We start from the raw sequence: 20647 nt of genomic DNA, 5'->3' as shown, positions 1-20647 counted from the left end.
AGCAATTATGTCGCTGATGTTTTGAGACCCACCTGCCCACTTTTTTGCTTGTGTTGGAGGAGGAAGAGGAAGAGGAGAAGCTGTATGATTTTGACTGGACCGTCCCTCCTGAGATGTAGACAGATTGTGTCACGATAAATAAACACACGATAAAGTGAGATGATTATATGAAGCAAAATAAAGTAATGACTCACTGTCTGTTTTCTGCACATAACTGGCCTCGACGACAGTGCTGCGTGACGACCTGCTCCCATCATCTGACACACACACACACACACGGTTGCTGTCATTTTAACATAGTCATTGTATTTCTATTTTACATTCTGTCCTGTTTTCTCTCCAACATTGTTCAACTGTGACTTGGGAGGATGAAGAAATGAAAGAACAAAGTACCAGACTGGGCAAAGCGGTTCGTCTTCGTGACTTGACTCAGAGTGGAGCCATCTGCAGACTTCTCCACCTTCTTCATCACCACCTCTCCTGCTCCGACCCCGGCGCGACCTTTCTGTGAACGCTCCTCTCTCTGCTGCCGGAGGTCTTGCAGACGGGTCTCGCGCTCCTTTTCTCTTTGGTCTGAGGTGGAGGAGAAAAAAGAGGTTAGAGGCGAGGAGGGATGGACGTGTGGATGGGAAAGTGGAGCGATGATGTCAGTGGAAAAAGAGGAGGAGGAGGAGGAGGACACGAGGTCCTAAACAAACTGACAGCACCTCCTCTGACTGCCGCAAAGATGGATTCAAACAGGGCTGCCAAATTTGAGGCGATACATTTCAGGATTCTTTCCACAGTACTGTAAAATTTGTCAGAACTCACAAACACAAAAACACACACACACACACACACAGGTGGGAGACTCACTGCTGAGCCAAAGCTTTCAAGTGATGTGTAAACGCACAAACAACACAGATCAAAAAGAGCGAGCACATGTTCAGCTAGGCCCAGAATGACTTCACACAATGCACTGTCACCTCCAGTACCTGAGGTGTACGTGTATTTTAACACAACGTAAATGGACTGTATTTATATAGAACGTTTTTCTAGTGTGATCAATCACTAGAAGCTCTTTACAGTCACATTCACACAATGCTACCATATGCTGCACTTTTTCTATCACCCACGCTGCCGGTGCCGCCGACAGGGGAAATTTGGATTTCGGTGGGCTACAGCCTGGAGTAGCCGGGGATCGAACCACCTACTGGTTAGTGGATGACCCTCTCTACCTCCTGAGCAACAGCAGCCTCTGTATTACACTATAAGCACACTATACCATACAACACTATATCACACTGTACTCTTCTATACCATACTGTACTATACTACACCACACCATATTATTACCTTACTACACCAAACTATACTATATTATACTACACTACAAACAGCGTAGCCTCAGATCTGGGAATCAGGAGGTTTAACTGTCAGCTCAGTGCAGACAGCTGGTGAAACCACGTGGCGAGTGCTCACTGCAAGACGTCAACACACTCAACGTGGTAGATGTTTCAGTCATTATGTTGGGGCACACTGATGAACGGGATTCATGCACATTAAAAAAAACATGTCAAACATATCATCCACTGCAGAGATACACTGAATAAAAATGCTAGTGGTCTGACAGTGACAGGATGGTGCTCATCAAAAGTCAAACGCAGGCAAGTATCAGTTGTCTATGCACACCGCACACCAACCTGCCCTACCTATTTCCTCCTGAGTGCATCCCAGCATGGCCTCTGAGGGCAGAATGGATCGTTTAAATTTGGAAAAATAAAACAGATTTAAAAAGGCATGTGGTTGGTGTCAGATATTTTTGTTTCTTTTTGCAGTTACCTCTCTTTTTCTTGCGAAGGTCCCGCATGGCTGCACGGATCATCTTCCTCTCCTCAAAGTCTTTTGACTCATCGAGCTGTGGAAGGGAAAAAAAACAAGCAAGCACACACGCGCACGCACACAAACACACACAAACGGAAACAATGAGCGGTCATTCCCCACAAAGAGGCAAAGTGGCAGGGCTCCATTTATGTAAGCAATTCTAACATTGTGCATACACACACAAAACACTGAGCTGTGACTTTTACAAATAAACCGTCACATAGCTGCTGAGATTTAGTGTCGATACACAAACATTCTGCACGACTGAGGCTGCTGTAGTCCTTACAAAGAGGTGCTCATCCAGAATTGTAACTTGGGCGTGAAGTACCATTTTGTCAAGGAGCTCTTCATCCTCGATGGCAGCCAGCTGTTCGGCTGTCAGCTTTCCGGAGCGCTCGACGGGTTTGGCCTGAGTGCTGGAGCCGTTGGGGATGGCTGGGACTTCACACGGCACCTGGACAGACGGTCCAGATGAAAACACCGGCTCAGAGGCCATAACAGGCTCCGTCTCGATCTGCACAAAACACAAACCCACACACACACACACACACATACATCGTGAGCGAGAGAATACATATGCAGACATGCAGGAGGACAAAGACTTTGGAGGAACTGTGTGTATTAATCTTAAAAAATAAACATTGCATTGTCATCTGAGCGCTCCAGAATCCAAGTTTCATATTTATGAAACCAGGAGAGGGATTAAGAAAAAATAAAACACAATTGATGCTTGCTGACATATATGACTTAATAGGCACAAGAGGATTTTAGGTTGAAACACACTGCAGCCATAATAGGTCTGAGTTCACATCTTTCCTCCCTTCTAGTAATCTCTTTCTGTACTAAGACTGCTCATTCACCACATCTCATCATTTCTTCCATCCCCTCCACCTTCCAGCCGTGCAAGAGACGCGGCGAACAAATGAGAGCGAGAGAAACGCTGCCAAGTTACTGTGCACTCAGTTCATGGAGTGTGACTGACACAGGGTCTAAGTGATACCGAGCCGCTGCGAACCACGACTTTATGTGACAGGTTTGGTACACCGCTGCAGCTGCAAGACGGGAACAATGCATTAGCAGATATAAACTCTGAGGGGAAAACAATCGGAGCCATCCCCTCTGGTACGTGCACAACAGAGGGACTGGTGAGCATGCGAGCAGGAGTAAAGACGACGTAGAGCACCATGAGAACATTATGTGCCGTAAAACGGTTTACACTGCTTATTCCGAGTGACCATAAATCCTAGAGAAAACACCACTCCAGATATAGCTCAGACAGCTGGCCCCGTCCCTATCCACACCATCTCCCCTGTCGACCCTCCTCTCTGCAGGCCCCCGGGCCAGGACAGGTCTCACCGGGGAGAGATGCTGCCCGGCACAGCCACAGAGCTGTGGGATCACGGGTGGCCCCCGGTTTAAGGGCTTTTCTGGACACAGACATCTGACCCATGGGACAGACTGGACTGAGAGACACTTGACCGACCAGGAATGTTTTGGGACACAACACAGCCAAACAAGGGATGTAAGTCGGCAGGGAACCGGGGAATGTGTGTGGGGTGAGAAAATCCCAGTTAACCATAGTGCTCCAGTTGTGTTTAATTCCGATTCAGAATATCACTGTGACAAAATAAACATTGTGTCAAGGAAGTTAGGTCGGTCTGCCTTTTTTAGTTAGTAGAGATAAGCAAAAACTATTGGATGGATTTCCATGAAACCTGGTGAAAGGATGCGTTGTGGATCATTTTGGTGCAGATTCAGATCAGGGAGTGGATGAAGAACTTTATGATTAAATGTGGTTTCCTAAGGGAACAGTCCCTTCTCTCTTGCTTGTTTGTTTGTTAGTTAGCAAGATTACACAAAAACTGCTGAACCCATTTCCATCAGAATCCAAGGAAGAACCCACCAAATTTTGGAGCGGATCCAGATAAATGGATGCTGGAATTTGTTTTTATCACTTTCTTTAACAATGTCAGATAAGGTGTTTTTAGTATTGGATCTTGATGAAAATAAAATTAGACCTGATATCTATGAGTGTGGTAAATTTGGTGCAGCTTGATTGCATTTAAGGGAACTGTTAGGCCTCGCCAGTGGTTTGCACTTTACTAGATTAGATTACTACATTCTAGTTACGTGTTTCTTGTAATGAGAGCAGGGCAACAACCCTTTTGATTCACTGCTTAGACGTGTACAATGAATAGATGTCAGGAGAGAAAGAGCTAATGCTGCAAAAAGACAAAGGTAAAAGTGATCAAATAGGATCACTCCTCATTATCACAGTCATTGAAGAGAGGTCAGTGACTTTTACCAGAGCAGCTGACTGGCAGACGCAGCTGTCGTTGAAGGATTAGACAGGAATATGAACCCTAACCAGTGGAATAACTGAAGATAATGCTGCAAATACTCATTATCCCTCAGAATGTCACCAGAGCACGAGCACACACATGGAAAAGCAAACAATCCTACAGATGAGCGCATGTGCATTGATCTCTACAACAGGAACGTAAGACCTTAAATCCCCTTTTCTTGTTCTGAGGCCAGACAAGTAAAAACCTTTTCATTTATGGCTCCGTTTTTGAAAAAAAACCTCATGCTAACTTCACATTCCTGCCAAAGCTAATATCAGGGATGGTAAAATATAGGCCAGGGCCACAGTTACTGTTGAGCTGTGGTATTTTTTTTCCTCCACCGGGATGTGTAGCCACCCGACGTAACACTTGTATGCAGACACACAGAAGTAAGTGCTCGCCAGGAGACAATCAGAAACACATGCTGCTGCAGGATTGAAATATCTCCGTGACAGATTGCAGTGAAGACCTTCACATAAACACAATGTGATTGACAGCTGAGCTTTTTGAACAATGAAAAGAGGACATAATGCAAGATTGAAACCAATGGACAACTATGAAAGAACACCAGATGAAGGTGAGTGAGTAGAACATCTCGTCACTGACATGGCTTAGTCAGGTAGGGAAGGTAATATCAACACTAGAACAAAAGATTTATCTGAATTAAAAGAGGTCATGATCAGGACCATGAACAGAGAACAGTACCTTACTGTCGTGACAAGTTATGTTTGCCATCAGAGAGGGAGCAGAGAGGGAACGGCGGCTTGCAAAGGTGGGTGGGTGAGAAATTGGTGAAGGGTCTGAATTCTGAGGTATGCTTATCTCTGCAGAGTCTTGGGGGCATGATATACTATTTTCCTGGGGTATGCCTGATTGAGTATCCTGGAGAGGGCTGGTTGGAGAGTCCTGGGGTGCACTGGATGGAGAATCTCTGGGATTACAAGATGAAGTATCAACTAGTGCTTCAAATGAGGTATCCTGCGGAGTGCAAGCCGGAGCATCACTGGATGAAGTTTTGGTTTCACAGAGAACAGAAGGTGGGCTTTCTTTGCTAGACAGTTCATGGAGAGGGGGATCAGGTAGCCCCATCACCCGGCACAGGGCCTCCACTTGAGTCAACAGCCTTTCTTGCTGAACCCTCAGCCTCAGGTTTTCCTCCTGCAGCCTGACAATGGCCTCAGCCAGAGGAGTCACCTGAGCGGCTGCCTCCTCCAGACGGCCATTCACTCGCTTCCCAAAAGCCTGCAGGTCAGTGTGGATCTCCCCAACTGCACACCGCAGCGTTAATTCAAAGTCCCTTTGGCAAAACTGCTCCCCTTCTTTCTCAGCCTCCTCCTGAGCGAGCAGATCACCAATCACCTCCTCCAGGCCAGACTCGGCACAAGCACTGTCGGGGCTGTCCAACGCCTCTGGAGCCTGCGAGGCGGGGAGGAAGTCCAGGTTCACTCCAGGCATGGTTCGACCAGCTACACTCAGTTTTACAGTGGTCAAAGTTTGGATTCAGTTCAATCCACTGTCTCAAAACTGTAGTTGGGTTGTTAGACCAGAGAGGGTTTGTGGCCTTCGCCTCAGAGGAGTGGGTAGAGGGTGCCTCCCTGTCTGTCTGTCACAGACCTTTCAAAACAATGCCTGGTCTTTATACCCCCAGCAAATCTCCCCTCTATACCAGCAAACACCCGGACAGCCAATGAGCATGCAAGGAATCCTGTTTCCCAGGCAGCAGTGGCTCCACCCCCTTATTTCCAGGTGCTGTGGACATGTCTATTTATCTCCTGCCCTGCTATTATTCCACTGAGACAGTCAGTCCTGGGACACTGGTTGAGGCCAGAGGGGGAACGGGTGGTGGCAACAATTTAAAAAACTCAGCCCTCCCTCTTTCAACTTTCCTTTTATTTAGAGCCCTTGTCCTTCACACCTCCACTGGCGGGATACACTGGGTTTAGATCTGGCTCTGGACCAGGGCAGAGTTGAGACTTGCACATTAGTTTCACTCCTCTTAATATTGTCTCTTTTAAGTCCTGACTAATCAGGTCAGATGTGCTGCATGGCTGTGGTTCAAGGCAGACGTCCAGAGGGAAGATCCGTCCATGAAGGGCAGATTGTTTAGGGCAGTCTGGGTGGCCAGCGAGGACGAGCAGGCTCCAGGTCTTCACCAGCTGTGGGCGAGGATGTTTGGAGGCACATTGTATTCCATCCAAGATTTTGTTTAAGGTTTACTGACAAAGCAGCAGGTGTTTAAAGTCCTGTTGTTTTAAATTAAGAGCTTGTCACGAGTGTTGACAGATGTCTGTGTGTGTGGTTCATATTGCAAGATGGTCGACTTCATCTTTTAAATGCCTACTTGAGATTTACTGGCGTATTGTAAATACTGCACATACTTTATCTTGATACATTTTAATTAGAAGCATGAGGCTTCAAATGACACACTCTTCCACTGAGTTTCAACTTCTGCAGTTGGTAAGTGTGTCCCATATTCCCCTCTGGATCAATCAATCATCTAGAACTGTCCATGAATCCCTGTATCTCAAACAGGATTTTAATCAATACAGACAAATTCAAAGTAAATATCTTCACCTTAAATTTCAACGAATGAATGCAGAGACTCTATCACCCTTCTTTGCATGACTCTAAACACAGAGTGCATGAATCAGGACAGGCATTCACTGGAGAACAATGTGACAAAGGGCAACAGGTGAATCAGTTTCTTGGGGAAGAACCTGGCCTCAGTGCAGAGGGGAGAGAAACATGAGTGGCAGCAGGGAAAGTGGGTCAAACCCCAAGAAGGACATGACTCTGGTCTTATCATGTATCGCAGCTCTAAAGCTTCTTCTTCTTCAGTAAAGCAAAGAGATGTAGAAGACCAGAGTACGTACACACACTATTTTATGTTTGTGTATAGTTCTGTATTATTATGGCAGAATCTGATGTTAATTAGATGGAATTTGATCTCCTTTCTCTCTTATATCAGTTTGCAACCAAACTTAAATCTGTGACCCATGTGAACTGGTTGGGTAACCAGCATGTGTCACGAATCAGCCGCATGTTTACAATAGGGTCCTTGTTCCTCCGTGTGACATTAAAACGATCTGTCACTGACTGTGGGCCCGTGCGACCACGCTCATGCAGCAGCGGTGCGACCTGTGGCCTGGCCTCTGCGACCACAGGGAAGAGATTAACCGTCGTGTCATCGCCCTGGTTATGAAGCTAAAACATCATTTGTATTTGTGTTCAAGGCCGAGCTCAGTGGAACCAACAGCTGAGATGAGCGGGAGCAGCTGATGATCAGTCGGAGGAGGAAGCATCAATAATCAGCTGCTGTTCTCACCTGTCTGAAACTAGCTCTCATCACTGCGCTGAAACACGACATCATCCAACCTTGATCTTCATTGTTTGACTCTTTCCACTGTTAGTTCCAACTTCAAGGTTTGTTTCTGTTGATTCTCAGAGTGAGATTTACAGTACAATTTACAGGCAAGACTGTGCAAGAGCTGATACCATCAGCATTAACATGTTTTATTAGAATAAAAAAAAAAGGGGAACGTTTTGAAGCTAGACCACCAACCTGGATCACCCAACCAGATCAGAGTCACAGACAGGAACCACTGTGGTCAATAAACAACAATCAACAACGCTAAATAGCAATAGCTACAGTCACATTAACGCCACATGTTGCACACTCGCCGTGCTATAATGAACATGTAGTGTAGACTAATATGAGGGTTTTTACATGAGCGACTTTAATATGAATCCTCCCCTGACGTGTGTCACTTCCTCTCACACAACCTTGAACTTCAGAGAAACAAGAAAAAGTGGAGGTCGAGTTGATCTCAGGATCAGTCTGAAAGTAACCGAGCTGCCTCCTCGCAGCTGATGCTCACATCAATGTCTGTTTTTACATTCTCATTAACCAAATCACTCCGGTTTTGTCTGGCAAACCTGGCAGAAGACTATCAGAGTGAGGAAAAGAGAGAAAGAGGTTTGTAGCCTTGTGGTTTATCAATTAAGTTATTCAGGTTAAACCTATATAACGATGACGATGTGGTGTTTGTTACAGAGTCTAGTGGTGTAGTCACACAGGTATTCATTTTGCACCCAGTGATAAAACCTGTGGTATGACCCTTATCCCCGGTAGTAATGAATGACAACATAGTTAACAATAACAATTTAAAGATACAACTAGTGATTTATTGGCTTTAATCCATACTGTGCTGCTCAGATTGAAAAGAAACTATTTCAAATTGAGATGCAGGTCTATTCTTAGCATGATTTAAAATGCATAACATCATAACACATGTTAGCACTCACACGGAGACATTACCTGCATGTCGTTAAGGTGATGCTGTAACAGTCAGTCAAATATGAACTTCATCTCCTCCACGATCTTTGCCTTTTTTTGTGCAAAATCACTTTCTTCTCTGGAAGACTCTGCTGCAGTGTCTTAGTTTGTAATTGGCCCTGTGCTTCTACGTCTCAACGAGGATCCTAACTGATGGAAACGGTCTCATTCCAACACCCTAAATCCTCCCCGCAGCAACTTGGTGCCTCCTCCCAGCCCTAATTAACCAGCTCCCTGATCGCATTACCACGTTGCCGCTGTGCTCGACACGGGGGGGGGATACTCAGCCGGTAAAGAGTAAACAAGACAGCAACTCTCTTCACCCTCCAAATCCCCTGCTCTCCATTCATGAGGACACTTCCTTTCTTGGAGGAGCAAGTAGGCTAAGGAATGAGGCAGATGGGAGTGGAGATGTTCTTCTCAACCCTCAGAGCAAAGACAGCCCTCACCAAATCAGAGTGCACTTGGCGAAGTGACGAAGTGAGGAAGCACTTGCGTAAACATGCGTTTTAATGCAGCTGGACAGTAGCTGGGGTAGATAAGGAGAGACAGGTGTGATTTGGGAAACATTTCTCTGATAGGTCTCAGCGGGCATGGTCTGCTGAGAGAAAAGGAGGACTGCCCGGAGCACCTCCCTCCCTCTCCCTCTCTCCTTCACATACCCTACAAGGACAGATGTGACTGGCTACCCACTCTGTGTTTGATAAACACTGCGCTTCCCTCCTCTCACTCCGTTTCTCACACTCCGTCTGCCTTTCATTGTCCCGACTCGCATGCTTTTCAGGCCTTTATAGGTGATGGCTCGGATAGAGACGCAGCAAAAACACGGACGGAATTCAACTCGGGGATTCAGTGGGAAATGAAACAGTAGATGAAAACAAAGCATTTATCTCTAATTGGAAGGGACTGGAAACGGCTTTTGTTTAAAGTGTGTTTGACAAATTCTGTCAAGTTTGGGATCTTTGCCCAAGAAATCCTTCCTGAGGCAGAATGTACCTTGATGGAGGATCCAGAGGAGAGGCCGGAAGAGGAGATCTTGAATGGCGTTGCTCTGAGGCCAAGGGTCAACTCTGAAACAGACACAGAAAAGATATAGGATTTACTTGGATTTGAAATATTACACATTTCTTCCAAAAATAATGGTATTGATTCAATCCACAGCAACAGGATGATTTAGAACAAACTCCAACGGCCAAGAAAGGTCCTAGGGGCCCATATGCATGTGTACGGTTGATTTGTGTGCATGGCTTGGTACTGTGTTGGTGGTAGCCATAACTCAATTACATAAGCCTCCATAGTGTCATAAACATCAGGTACTCATGTCTAATGAGAGACAAGTGAGAAAATATATCACTGGTCTCACTTCCTTTGCCTCCAAGAGTACGCTCGTGCATTTTCCTGTGTAAAATCCAGGAGTTGTGTACAGTATAATTTAGGAGTCTTGCTAGGTGCAGGCAGGTTCCCAAAAAGGGAGCCCAAAACTATTAAAGCAAATTGAGCTGAAAAGAAAGTGTGTGACTCTCGCGGAGGAGCCCAGTGGAGCTGCCAGAATCTGGCCTGGAAGGGGAAGGGGGGCCGGGGTGGTTGTAAGAGGTGAGGAGGCTATAATCGCACAGGTTCAGCTCGAGTCTTAAATAAACAGTTTGGGTTGGAGGTCCCGGTTGCTGGGAAGAGCTGAAACCTAAGACGTCTTGTTTGGACAGACCGTAACAGCAGCTGTAGCAGCTTTGCTTCTGAAAGATTCACGTGATTCATGCAATTAATGAGTCCCTGCTGGTACTGTTTGCACTCTGAGTATGTTCTGTACAGAGTATGTACATTACGTTACAAGAACAGTATGTGATTGTGAGACTGGCCGACTGCTCAATATGTAGATGAAGATTTTAGAATATTGAAACTGAGACCATCTATTGATGACCCACTCAATACTTGTTCTCAGACACGTATATAAACTCTAAATATGAGTGTTTTTTTTTTTTTTAATCTAATTGGTCGTGACATGACATGTGGATTTACTAGGGCTTTGTGATATGGGCAAAAATTATATCAAGATAAAATGTTCATATCCATTGTTTTATAAATACAGGTGTGCTTAGCCACTAGAAGAACCGTACGCCACTCTATATTCATTTTGGTTAACACTAATTGTTACTCACTTTTTAGACAATACTTGTCAGATCCTATCGCTGAACATTGTGTTGCATGGAGCATCAGGTTAACTATTCTTTGTTTCTGTCAGGTAGACATCCGGACAGAAACGAACAAACGAGAGAATAACCTGCAGCAAAGGTCACTTGGGCTAATCCATCTATGGACGTGACTGATGTAACAGTGTGTTTAATCACAGAACCACCGGGTCATCCATGACTGGTAGTTTCTATTCTCTCATCTTTCAACAGCTCAAACTGACCAATGGAATGAATTCCCAAAATGTTTGTCTTCCTTTACGAGCATCTAACAAAATAAAGTAAACTGCTGCTTGTTCGTATAAAAGAAGCAGCACGTCTGACACGTCATCTACTGTGTGGGTTCACAGGCTTATTCAGCTCTACTGTAACAGTGATACTATTCAGCTTGGTCTGAGACTGTTCTTTTGTCCTGATAAACTCTCTGCTGTTGACTACTGACCCCCCCTCTCCACACTGCAACAACTTGCCCACGATATAACAAATCCCCTTCAGTGTACAACCATGCTGCTTCATACAGCTATCCCCACTCATCCATGGTGCTTTGATTCGGATCACTGAAACCATTGTCATCATCCCACTTCTGACCGAGTCATTGTCTCAGCCGTCTCCCACAGCGACTGGGATTCCATCATGATCCAAGTGTTGATATTAGCAAGGAAAGACATAAAGTGGCTTAACTAGGATCCATAGCTCCAGGAACAAGCTGCAGCTTCACATACTCTACCAGCTCCATAAAAAGCTTCAAAGTCAATGGAATTAAATTTGAATGAAAAACCTTTCGAGTTTTGAAGCTCAAACTAAAGAAATTACATTTAAATGTGCTTCAAACCCAAAAAGCTACACAATACTGCACAATGTTAAACTGGTTATTTCAGCACTTCCTGCTGCAATAAGGTTGATTCTCCTACCTGGTCTCTGCCCCAATGCATTAGGGGCAATGCGTGGGGTCATGTTGGTGATGGGGACGATGTTGCCCCCGGGGGAGGATGTAGAGGAGGTGGTGGTGCGCCCATCCTTGATCTCAATGGTGAGGAAAGTCTTCATGTCCGGGTCTTCCTCTCCCTGGGTGACCTGCTGTCCGGCTGCTCTCCCTTGGGTGCTGTCGTCCTTTGAGTTACTGTAGGCTTGCACATCTTTTTCAGCTGGATGCCTCGTCCCACCCACGGAGTTCTGCGATTGGTCAGCTGCAGACAGAGGTTTGCTAGCCCCTCCTCTTGGCTGAGGTGCAGCCTGACTTTGAGATGCGACAGATGTGTGAGATGTGGAGTCTCCAGATGTGAGGGATGCTGCTGTGTGTGTGAAGCGCTCAGTGGCTCTGGAGAAGTTCGTCTGGCCGCTGCTGCCGGAGGTGGTGCCGTTCCTCAGAGGAGCTCTCTTCAAAGGTGTGACGTTCGGGCTCTGGCCGGACTCTGTGAACTTGCGCATTCGATCACGTACAGAGTTGGTCTTGTTGAAATGTTCCAATACGGCTTCTTTCTTCTCAGGTGCTGCAAAGACATCACACAAATAAGGAGTTTAAGATGCAGGAAAACACTCAAAAGATTTAAATACATCACACACACAAAAAGCCTAGATCCACTCCACCATCTCCTTATTCTTTCTCCTCCTCCACCTGAAAAGCCCCCAAAGAAATCCCTTTCCTCTTTTCATCCTCTTTCCAGGGTTTGTTCCAGACCCTTTATTTTGGTTGACCAACCCCCTCCCCCCCATTTCACTGTCTTACAGTTGCTAGTTTTTGGACTTTTCAGGACATGTTTTTTCCACTCATGGAAATTTCTTTCATTCTCTGATCCTTAATACTGTCAGATACCGTGAACAAAGCTCAGGATTTGGCACGGACCGTCCAATGGAAAAAAAAAAAACCCCAAGTGATTAGAGGAGAAGATATTCACTGAGGTCATCCTAACAAAGAGGAAAACCGCAGTTTATAGTAGAGGTCCACTCTAGCACAGAGCGCTGTCTCGTAGAAAGAGAGAAAATGGTGTAGATTACAAAATGCTCTTTCCGCAGACCTATCTCTTGTGAGTGGCCCTACATGGTCACACTGATGACTGTGACTGTCTCTATATACTGGGTTACTACAGACTGTGAATCAACTGGTCTGACACTTACTAGAAAATAGAAAAAAATCCTCATACTTTAGAAGCTGGTGTTTTCCTTGATAAATGTCTTTACGGATTATCTAAATCATGTTGATTGAATCAGTTCAGGCTGAATAGAGTCAGACTAGTTTCTTACCAGAATCCTTTGCTTTGTCATGAGTGAGAGGAAGATCCCTGTTATCTGTTATCTATAAAAGGAAGAAACAAAGAAACATGGCAACACAGTGATTAGAGGAAGTGGAGAAGATTAAGGGTCAACGTGCACTGAGCCTGGATTGACGAGCACAGAGCTGCTCCATATTTGACAGGGCAGCAATGCACATTCATGAGGGTTAAGAGACTACATGGATGGCCATTGGGACACACACACACACACACACACACACACACACACACACACACACACACACACACACACACACACACACACACACACACACACACACACACACACACACACACACACACACACACACACACACACACACACACAGAACCGGCCAGTGGTGTTTTCATTATGTAACATTTGTGTATAGAGTGAAGCAGTGGGCCTCTGTTCTTTTTTTGGCAGCTGGGGCCATGATGGGCCCCAGAGTGTTTACATTACTCTCAGGAGACTGAGCATCGGCATATCTTGCAGGGAACAATAAAAGAAGTCCAGGGCCTGCCTTGGGTAAACACATTTAGATGAGCGACAAGATGGCGTCATGGTGAACCTGAGGCCCCCACCCTCACCCCCCACACAGTTGACAGTCAGCGCAGAGACGGCCGCTCTGTGCGTTTGTGGGGGGGGGTGTGAGGAGAGACAGACCCTCTGGCCCATAATGCTGTCTATCCCTCTCTGACAGCAGGTGAGGTTAACGTGCCGCTGAGGTTAAGCAGTTTGTTTGTGTCGCCAAGTAACAAAAGTTAAACAGGTCCAAACAGCAGCTGAGTGGGGTTTGTTTGTGGATGCTGATGTGACCTGTGTTTCACTGAAGAATGGAGTGACGGGGTTTCCTTGTCAGGAACTATGAAGTGGGAAAATAAAGGGGAGCGCATGGACTGTTGCTGCACGTGACTCAGGGCTGTGAAGCTCAACAACACACTCTAGTGGTGTAGTTGTGATAAAGGCTGTGTGTCGTTGTTACAGCTGGCTCTGGGTGTCCTGAGGTATAGTGTGCTCTAGACTCAAATACAGACATTCATCTCATACAAGGACAGCATATGCTTACCTTCTGTTTCTTGAAGTCGTTTAGCCCCTTCATGCTGTCACTGAGGAGCCCATTTGCAGGATTGCTCCGAGATAAATTGGCCCCATCTGGCTGCTCCTCATCATTGTTGCTATCCTGGCTGGACGGAGCGTTGAGGCTGGCGGGTTCCTGGCTTCTGCTCTCGCTTTCTGAATCTGTGCTGTCGGTTGAACCACTCATGGCTACCTCCACCTCCTCCCCTGGACCCCTCTCCTCAGACGACATACTCACGCTCAGGTCAGACGTCCTGGAGTCAGTCCGTTCCCTTGACAAAGGACCAATACTGTCAGAAGCCCCAGAGCCCAGACGGGGTCGGACGCCGGAGTCGGAGACATCTGAACCAAGTCTCTGTCTGACGTGGGACAGGGAGCTGACACTTTGCTCTGATGCCCCAGAGTCCAGCCGGGCACGCTGGGAGGAACCCAGGCTCCTGTCGGAGGCTCCAGAGTCCAGCCGGGCTCTGTAGGCTGAGCCCAGACTGTTCTCTGAGGCCACAGAATCCTGGTTGGACCTGGACAGCACCGAGGCCACGCTGCGATCTGAAGCCGAGGAGTCTGACCTCTGACGGTGAGACAGAACCAGGTCTGGCTCTGCGGTCATAGCCTCTCTCTGAGGCTGGATCAGCAGAGGTCCAGGGCCGTCATCCTTCACCAGGTGATCGAGAACCAACACCATGCCTGAGTTGGAGCCTGCAACGGAAAACATCAATGAAAGATGAGCAATGACTACCTCTGTGTACCATGTGCCTTTTCTGAATTCATTCTTCTTCTTACAGAGGTAGTAAACTAAAGTGAGGAGGATGAATGTGAGCAAAGAAAGTTGGAGGTGGTGAAGTAAACGACTGAACCGATGGAAATGAAATACTTCCGCAGCTCTGGGGCCCCATGAGAGGCTAGTGCTAGAAAATATCACTCGGGATCACAGAGCAGGCACGTGGAGACTTGAGAGGATGTAGGCATTTCCTCCAGACTGGCCTCAGTTCCTGAGCGAGATTACTTAGATTGTGTTGGTGGATGTGCATGAAGGAGGAGGAAAGGCCATGCGGTGTAGCCATAGTCATTGGGACAGAGTCCAAGGAGTCAAGGAGGAAGTAGGGTGAAATAGAGACCAGGAGAAGTACTTCCCCTTTCCCTCTGTCCAAGCTCCTTAACTACTCCTTCTCACCCCAGGAAACCACACTCCAAACAACACAGCGGTGCCCACATCCTCAGTCTGTGATCGTGTCTACCTCCAGCTCCCCATGGTGATATATCTGAGACCGTGTATGCAGCACAGATAATGAAATCAGAAGTTTATCAGATTCCCACATAACCTGTAGAGACGCAGACGCATGAAAGCACGTCCGTGTGACCCTTGTCTGCACCAACTCTTACTCTGCAACCAAGCGGAGGTTCACCAAGCGTGCATGGCTTTCATTTACAAAACCAAATCAAAGAGGAACTCCCGTCTGAGCGGCAGCCACGGCAAATTCTTTCAACTCTGAGCTGAACGGGATCAAGGCTACGCTTTCTCGGCTTCATTTAAAGCAGCTGATATTTTTCTGGTGGTTTTTTTTATTTTTATTCGTTATTGTGTAACACCTCCCCAAAAAAGACACATTGTGCCAAATTGTGCACAGTCAATTTATAGATGGCAGCGAGTTGTTGATTAGACAGACCAAGATGATTATGTAATATGGTCTGAATAGGAAACATGATTAAGAGAAACAATAAACTGCTGCTATGTGTGTCACATGTGACACTGAATGGTTCACCAGCAGCAGCGTCTACATCCAATGATGCACTCAACCCAAACTCAATTACTGGTCAACTGTAACTGAAGTGAGAGCCAAAACACAGCTTCTCCTACAAACTCATGTTATTGTTCATATCTCTTTTCTTTGCCATTCACTAACTGTAATGTCCATTGTGTAGCAATTTCTGGGAAAATCCCCCACTGCTGCTGGACTATAATGAGAGGTTTGCTTTTGGCTCCAGAAGAGCAACAAATGCTGAACTTTTAATATATAGAGAACAAACAAAGGACAAGGGTTTTCTTTATATATCTTTAAACTCAAGCAGTGACCAGAGAAAGCTCATGTTTGATCTCACTGCCAACGGATCAACACTTTGATCATGTGTCATGTGATAGTGACCTTTTGGTGCAGATCCAGTATTTAAGTCACTTTCTTGAACATTTTCACTTATTTCAAGTTGAATAATTTAATGGATTGATGGGGGGAAAAATCTGACAGATTTCTGTGTGTGTGCAGAATAATGCAAAAAATCCAGAATAGATTACCACAAAACTGGGTGGAAGGATGGGACATGGGTCAAGAAAGTTCCCATTCAATTTTGATCTGGATCCACATCATGGGACAAATCCAAAAATATATTTTTCAGTTTCTTTTGAAGATAGGGCAGGTTTTTTCCGACATGTTCACCAAATAGGCTTTGGTGGAGGTATACTTTCTACTAGTTATTGTTATGCAACCTCAGGTTTTATATGAAATATTGAAATATTTTTCAGTCGTTATTTAATGACATCAGTGGAGAGTGGTTGAGTAATTAGATTTTACGTTTTACACTGGGACAATAAAAGGTCTCCTACAGCTGAATGGTTTTACAGCTGCACACCAGGGTGTTCTGATTTATATGCATGACAAGCGGCCTGATATTTATGGTAATGCACAAGATGCTCTTGTGCTCGGTCCTGCGTAAATTTTGAATTTGTATTATTGTCCAACTCGAGCTAGATTCTGTTATGGGAACTTGAGGCGCACAGCACATTCCACTGAGAGTCTCTGCAAACATTTCATTTCCTAAATCATAGCCCTACCTGTTACAGTTTGCACAAGAACCCAGTACAGCTGGACATATGGTCATTGAGGTAAAGAATGTTAATGTGAGCCTTTTTTGTCCGAGAGGAAGAGGTACGCGTTCAATTTTCTGCTACTTTCCCTCTGCTGAAAACACATGAACCACGGGCCCACCCCGGCTACACTGTCCTGTCCCGACCACAAACGTCCTGTGTCTTGCTCAATTCGTGTCCTCCTTTGCTTTTCTACGGTGGTCTTTTTCTGGTCACCCCAGCTTCACCCTGGTTTAAATTGTAAGGCAGGGATAAATCAGGAACACTGGGAAGTTTCTGCGCCACGTCAAACCAACCTCAGCTCTGTTCTGGTATCAGCTTTATTTAGCAGAGGTGTGGCTGTTGGGTTTCCCTCCGTTGCTTCCCATAACCTCAAAGCCAACAGTCCAGGGTAAAACCAGGCCACACAGAATGACATTATCATGGCCGTCAACCTTCGGGCCTAATCAAGGTCAGCCCGGGCCTGAGCTTAGCTTAAAAGAGCTTAATTTTGTGTCCTATATGAAGGGGGTTGTCCAATTAATACTGAGGCGATTGAAATGTTACAAATTTCTGTCACCACATTTATGACTCGTCAACAATGCGTGTTTGTCATTTTACAAGCCATTCATCATCAGCTCTGGTTCATGCGCCTGCAAAGCTTCAAGGATCCCGGTGAAGGAAGCACATTCATTCCCTCCTGAAGGACTGCATTCATGCTACGTTATTAATGGTTGGTCTAACAGAGTGGTTAATGAAATTACCTCACAAGTCATTAAGCCTGTGGCTGTAAGTGACTCCAAACAGTTAATGAAGTCAGATGAAGGAGCTCAAAGAGTCTGAGCTAATATGACCTCTTGACCGACACCTCGGGAGAATGGCTCCTTTAGGCTGAATATTTTAACAGGCAGCGAGGAGGAAATTGCATCAAGACGGATGTATGCAGGCGCAGGTACACGCAACAGAGGTGGTCAGTGTTGGCTTCACGTCTGCAGTGCCACTTAACCAGATTAAATCTTTAGGCGACTGTTTACAGTATATACAAGCTTTTGTTGATCATTGATCCAGAAAGAGTAGCATGTCCAAACATGCTCCAAATGTCACGTGCAGACACATTAAGTATCAACGCAGCCAGTGGGAGGATGGAACAACTGCTCCTGGAGACGTCCCGTGCAGTTTGGTGCCGAGTGAGTGTTTCTCACCTCTTCTCTGCAACTCTCTGCTCTGCTGCGTCTGCTGGCCGTGCTGCAACTCCCGGATCTGAGATCTGACACGCTCTCGATCACTGTGATTCTCCGTCTCCTGTGAGGACAAAACAGAAAAAACAGTCCAAAATCAGACATGCTGAGTGAACCTCAATTCAGCTGAAAGAGTTGACCATGTCTTTTGTATATCATGCACATATTCTCATATTTTCTGTATATATTCTCTGTATTCTTTATTTAATTGTATTGTTAATATTCTATTTTAAGGCCTATTTTATGCTTTCACTTGTCTTATCTCAGATTACAAATGTCTTAAGCTATTTCTTAGGACAGCATCCAGCCACTTCCAAACTGCCAGCCCATTTCTCCAGAGTAAAGAAAATCATCTCTATGATCATCTGTTTGAGGTCAGCTGGTGATAACAACAGGTTTCATGTTGGAGGTCGAGGTCACATGCTCCAGCCATGATGAGCAACAGGTTTGGCCAGCTGGAAAAGTAAAGATCCATTTTATTTGTCATTGTATATGTCTGAGAGAGACGCCCTGGCAGTCAGAAGAGTCAACATAGATTCAACACATGGCTCAATGCTGGTATATCTTTGATTTATGATCTGAGTCGACTTGGGTAATTCCTTATTTCAAAATAAACTGCAGTCTAACAAAGTACTTCAGATGAAACAATGTATAATAATACATTTATTCCAAATGATATTCACCATATCAAATGTGCAACATTAACATTGAAGAAGGAAACCTTGCTAAAGAAGTCATTTCAGAACATCTTGATAATTCTGACGAGGGTAAATTAAATGTCAGTGTTTTCCAATGTTCAGTTACGGCTGACAGCACCTCCTGATAACTGGAATAAATCTTTAGCTCTGACACCACCTGCTGCTCCTTCCTCCACATTTTTACAACACACAACAAATGCTTGTTGCCCGCTGCACCTTCTCTTGGAGAATTGCTTACTCTGCTAGCTTTGGTCCACCATGGTAATTATGTTGATTAAATAACTGAAAGGGCACAACTAACCACTGGAAACTGACTGATAAATGTTTCATTCCTATTCTTTTACTATGCAGTAAAAAAAGAAAGAACCTTTTCTGCAGCATCTCGGTGCCACTCTGCTCTGATAGTCACAGCAGGAGGGAGACCTCAGAGGACAGGCAGCAGTATTTTGGCATATGGAGAGGAAACGGGTGAGGTGCGGTGGGGGAGGACGGAGAGGGTAAGATGAAGAACTGCTATTGGGCCTCTGGTGTCTGACCTTGAGCTGCTCCACAGGAGAATCAGCTGCACAAATAATTCTCCTCCGAGCACGTGTGCACACACTCTTTAAATCACTCCCCCACATATTCTTAATCCACAACACCCTGAGGACTTAGAAACTTTTCTATTAAAAGGGCAAAAAACTTGTGCGGAGCTTTAAGTGGTATGCATCATTCTGAACCGTATCAGGGCACATAATCTGCTTAGAGGTGTTTTACAAGAGGCATCTGAGTTAAGAATAGACCAGCACACGTTTGGGTGGATCCTGGGAAAACAGACGGGCCGTGACCTTACACAATGAAAATATAATTATACTTAGACCAGATTTACAGCCTGACATTAATGCAAAAAGCTTCTGAAAACACATTCACAATCTCTCAAGCAAGCAAAGAAAGCACACACCCACACCACGCAATCAGTTCTCCATGTGTCAACAAGGTTATCCTCAACAAGAGACTGGTACAGTTGTCAGCAGCAGCGTGAAAATCTTATAAATTGCACCTTTGTGTTTTAAAGGCTTCTAATCAATGCAGTGTGTGATCAGAGAGAGGCAGAGAGTCAACGTGGAGACCAAGCACAAAGCCTGTTCCAACTTTAAACACAAGCGAGAGGTGTAAAATGAGACAAGGCTTTCTGCTCCACTGACTGTGACCTTCCCCACCTTGAGCAGATTACAGGGCAAAGCAGCTCAATCACCGAGGTGAAAATGTAATCAGACACGGTCGCAGGAGACGGCAGCACAAAAAGGAAAAGGTGAAACTGCTCGGGTTAACAAAGACACATGATTAAACTTTCAAAAATAGTTGTTTTGCTAAAACTTTCCAAGAGAGAACAAGTTTCCTAAAAGGAACGATAGAGAAAACAAAAATCTAAATATGTAGGATAAGGTGCTCCACAGTGTCACTTTTCTTTCCTTCAAGATCCATGGATGAATGAATCTCTGGGAAATCAGAGAAAATGTCAAAAATGCTCTATCTCACAATGTTCTTCCCTGATGCCTCAGGAATAGATAAAATCGGCATTAACTGCAGGTCAAAGGAGAAATGAGTAGACATGGGTTTTTAGGGGCTCTGATGGCAATGATGGAAAAGTGACGCCCCAAGTGAACGAGCTAAATGACAAGACAGCGAGGTGAAAGAGAGCACCTCAGTTTTTGGAGCGTTTGTGACATTGAACACAATGTACCGGTAGAAGAAAAAAATCACAGGAAGGCAAACTCCTCTGCTGGCAATGGGAAAGGAGTCGATCGACTTTTTAGCGGTTTACCAAAGTTTAAA

The 20647-nt window shown here is 45.3% G+C and overlaps 1 protein-coding gene across 7 annotated transcripts in view; it reads right to left on the bottom strand.

Annotated features, from left to right (window-relative positions):
* Window positions 1–20647, bottom strand: part of smtnb (smoothelin b) — a 50296-nt gene that overhangs the window by 5277 nt on the left and 24372 nt on the right. For 5 of the 7 annotated variants that reach the window (XR_004615075.1, XM_034596883.1, XM_034596882.1 and 2 more), the window contains 11 exons: window positions 18099–18198; window positions 14050–14756; window positions 12972–13023; window positions 11642–12220; window positions 9541–9614; window positions 2192–2377; window positions 1822–1897; window positions 1692–1724; window positions 394–573; window positions 195–257; window positions 33–108 (listed from right to left, as the gene is read on the bottom strand). Coding sequence is in view for 6 of the 7 variants with exons in the window: in XM_034596883.1 (XP_034452774.1) it covers window positions 33–108; window positions 195–257; window positions 394–573; window positions 1692–1724; window positions 1822–1897; window positions 2192–2377; window positions 9541–9614; window positions 11642–12220; window positions 12972–13023; window positions 14050–14756; window positions 18099–18198 (2126 nt within the window). In the remaining variant the exon portion in view is untranslated. The remainder of the gene's footprint in view (window positions 1–32; window positions 109–194; window positions 258–393; window positions 574–1691; window positions 1725–1821; window positions 1898–2191; window positions 2378–9540; window positions 9615–11641; window positions 12221–12971; window positions 13024–14049; window positions 14757–18098; window positions 18199–20647) is intronic. The other 2 variants (XM_034596885.1, XM_034596887.1) reach the window with 1 other exon arrangement.

Source organism: Hippoglossus hippoglossus, chromosome 9 (assembly GCF_009819705.1).
Source record: "Hippoglossus hippoglossus isolate fHipHip1 chromosome 9, fHipHip1.pri, whole genome shotgun sequence".
Lineage (NCBI taxonomy): Eukaryota > Metazoa > Chordata > Actinopteri > Pleuronectiformes > Pleuronectidae > Hippoglossus > Hippoglossus hippoglossus.
This window is presented reverse-complemented; position numbering and strand designations above follow the sequence as displayed.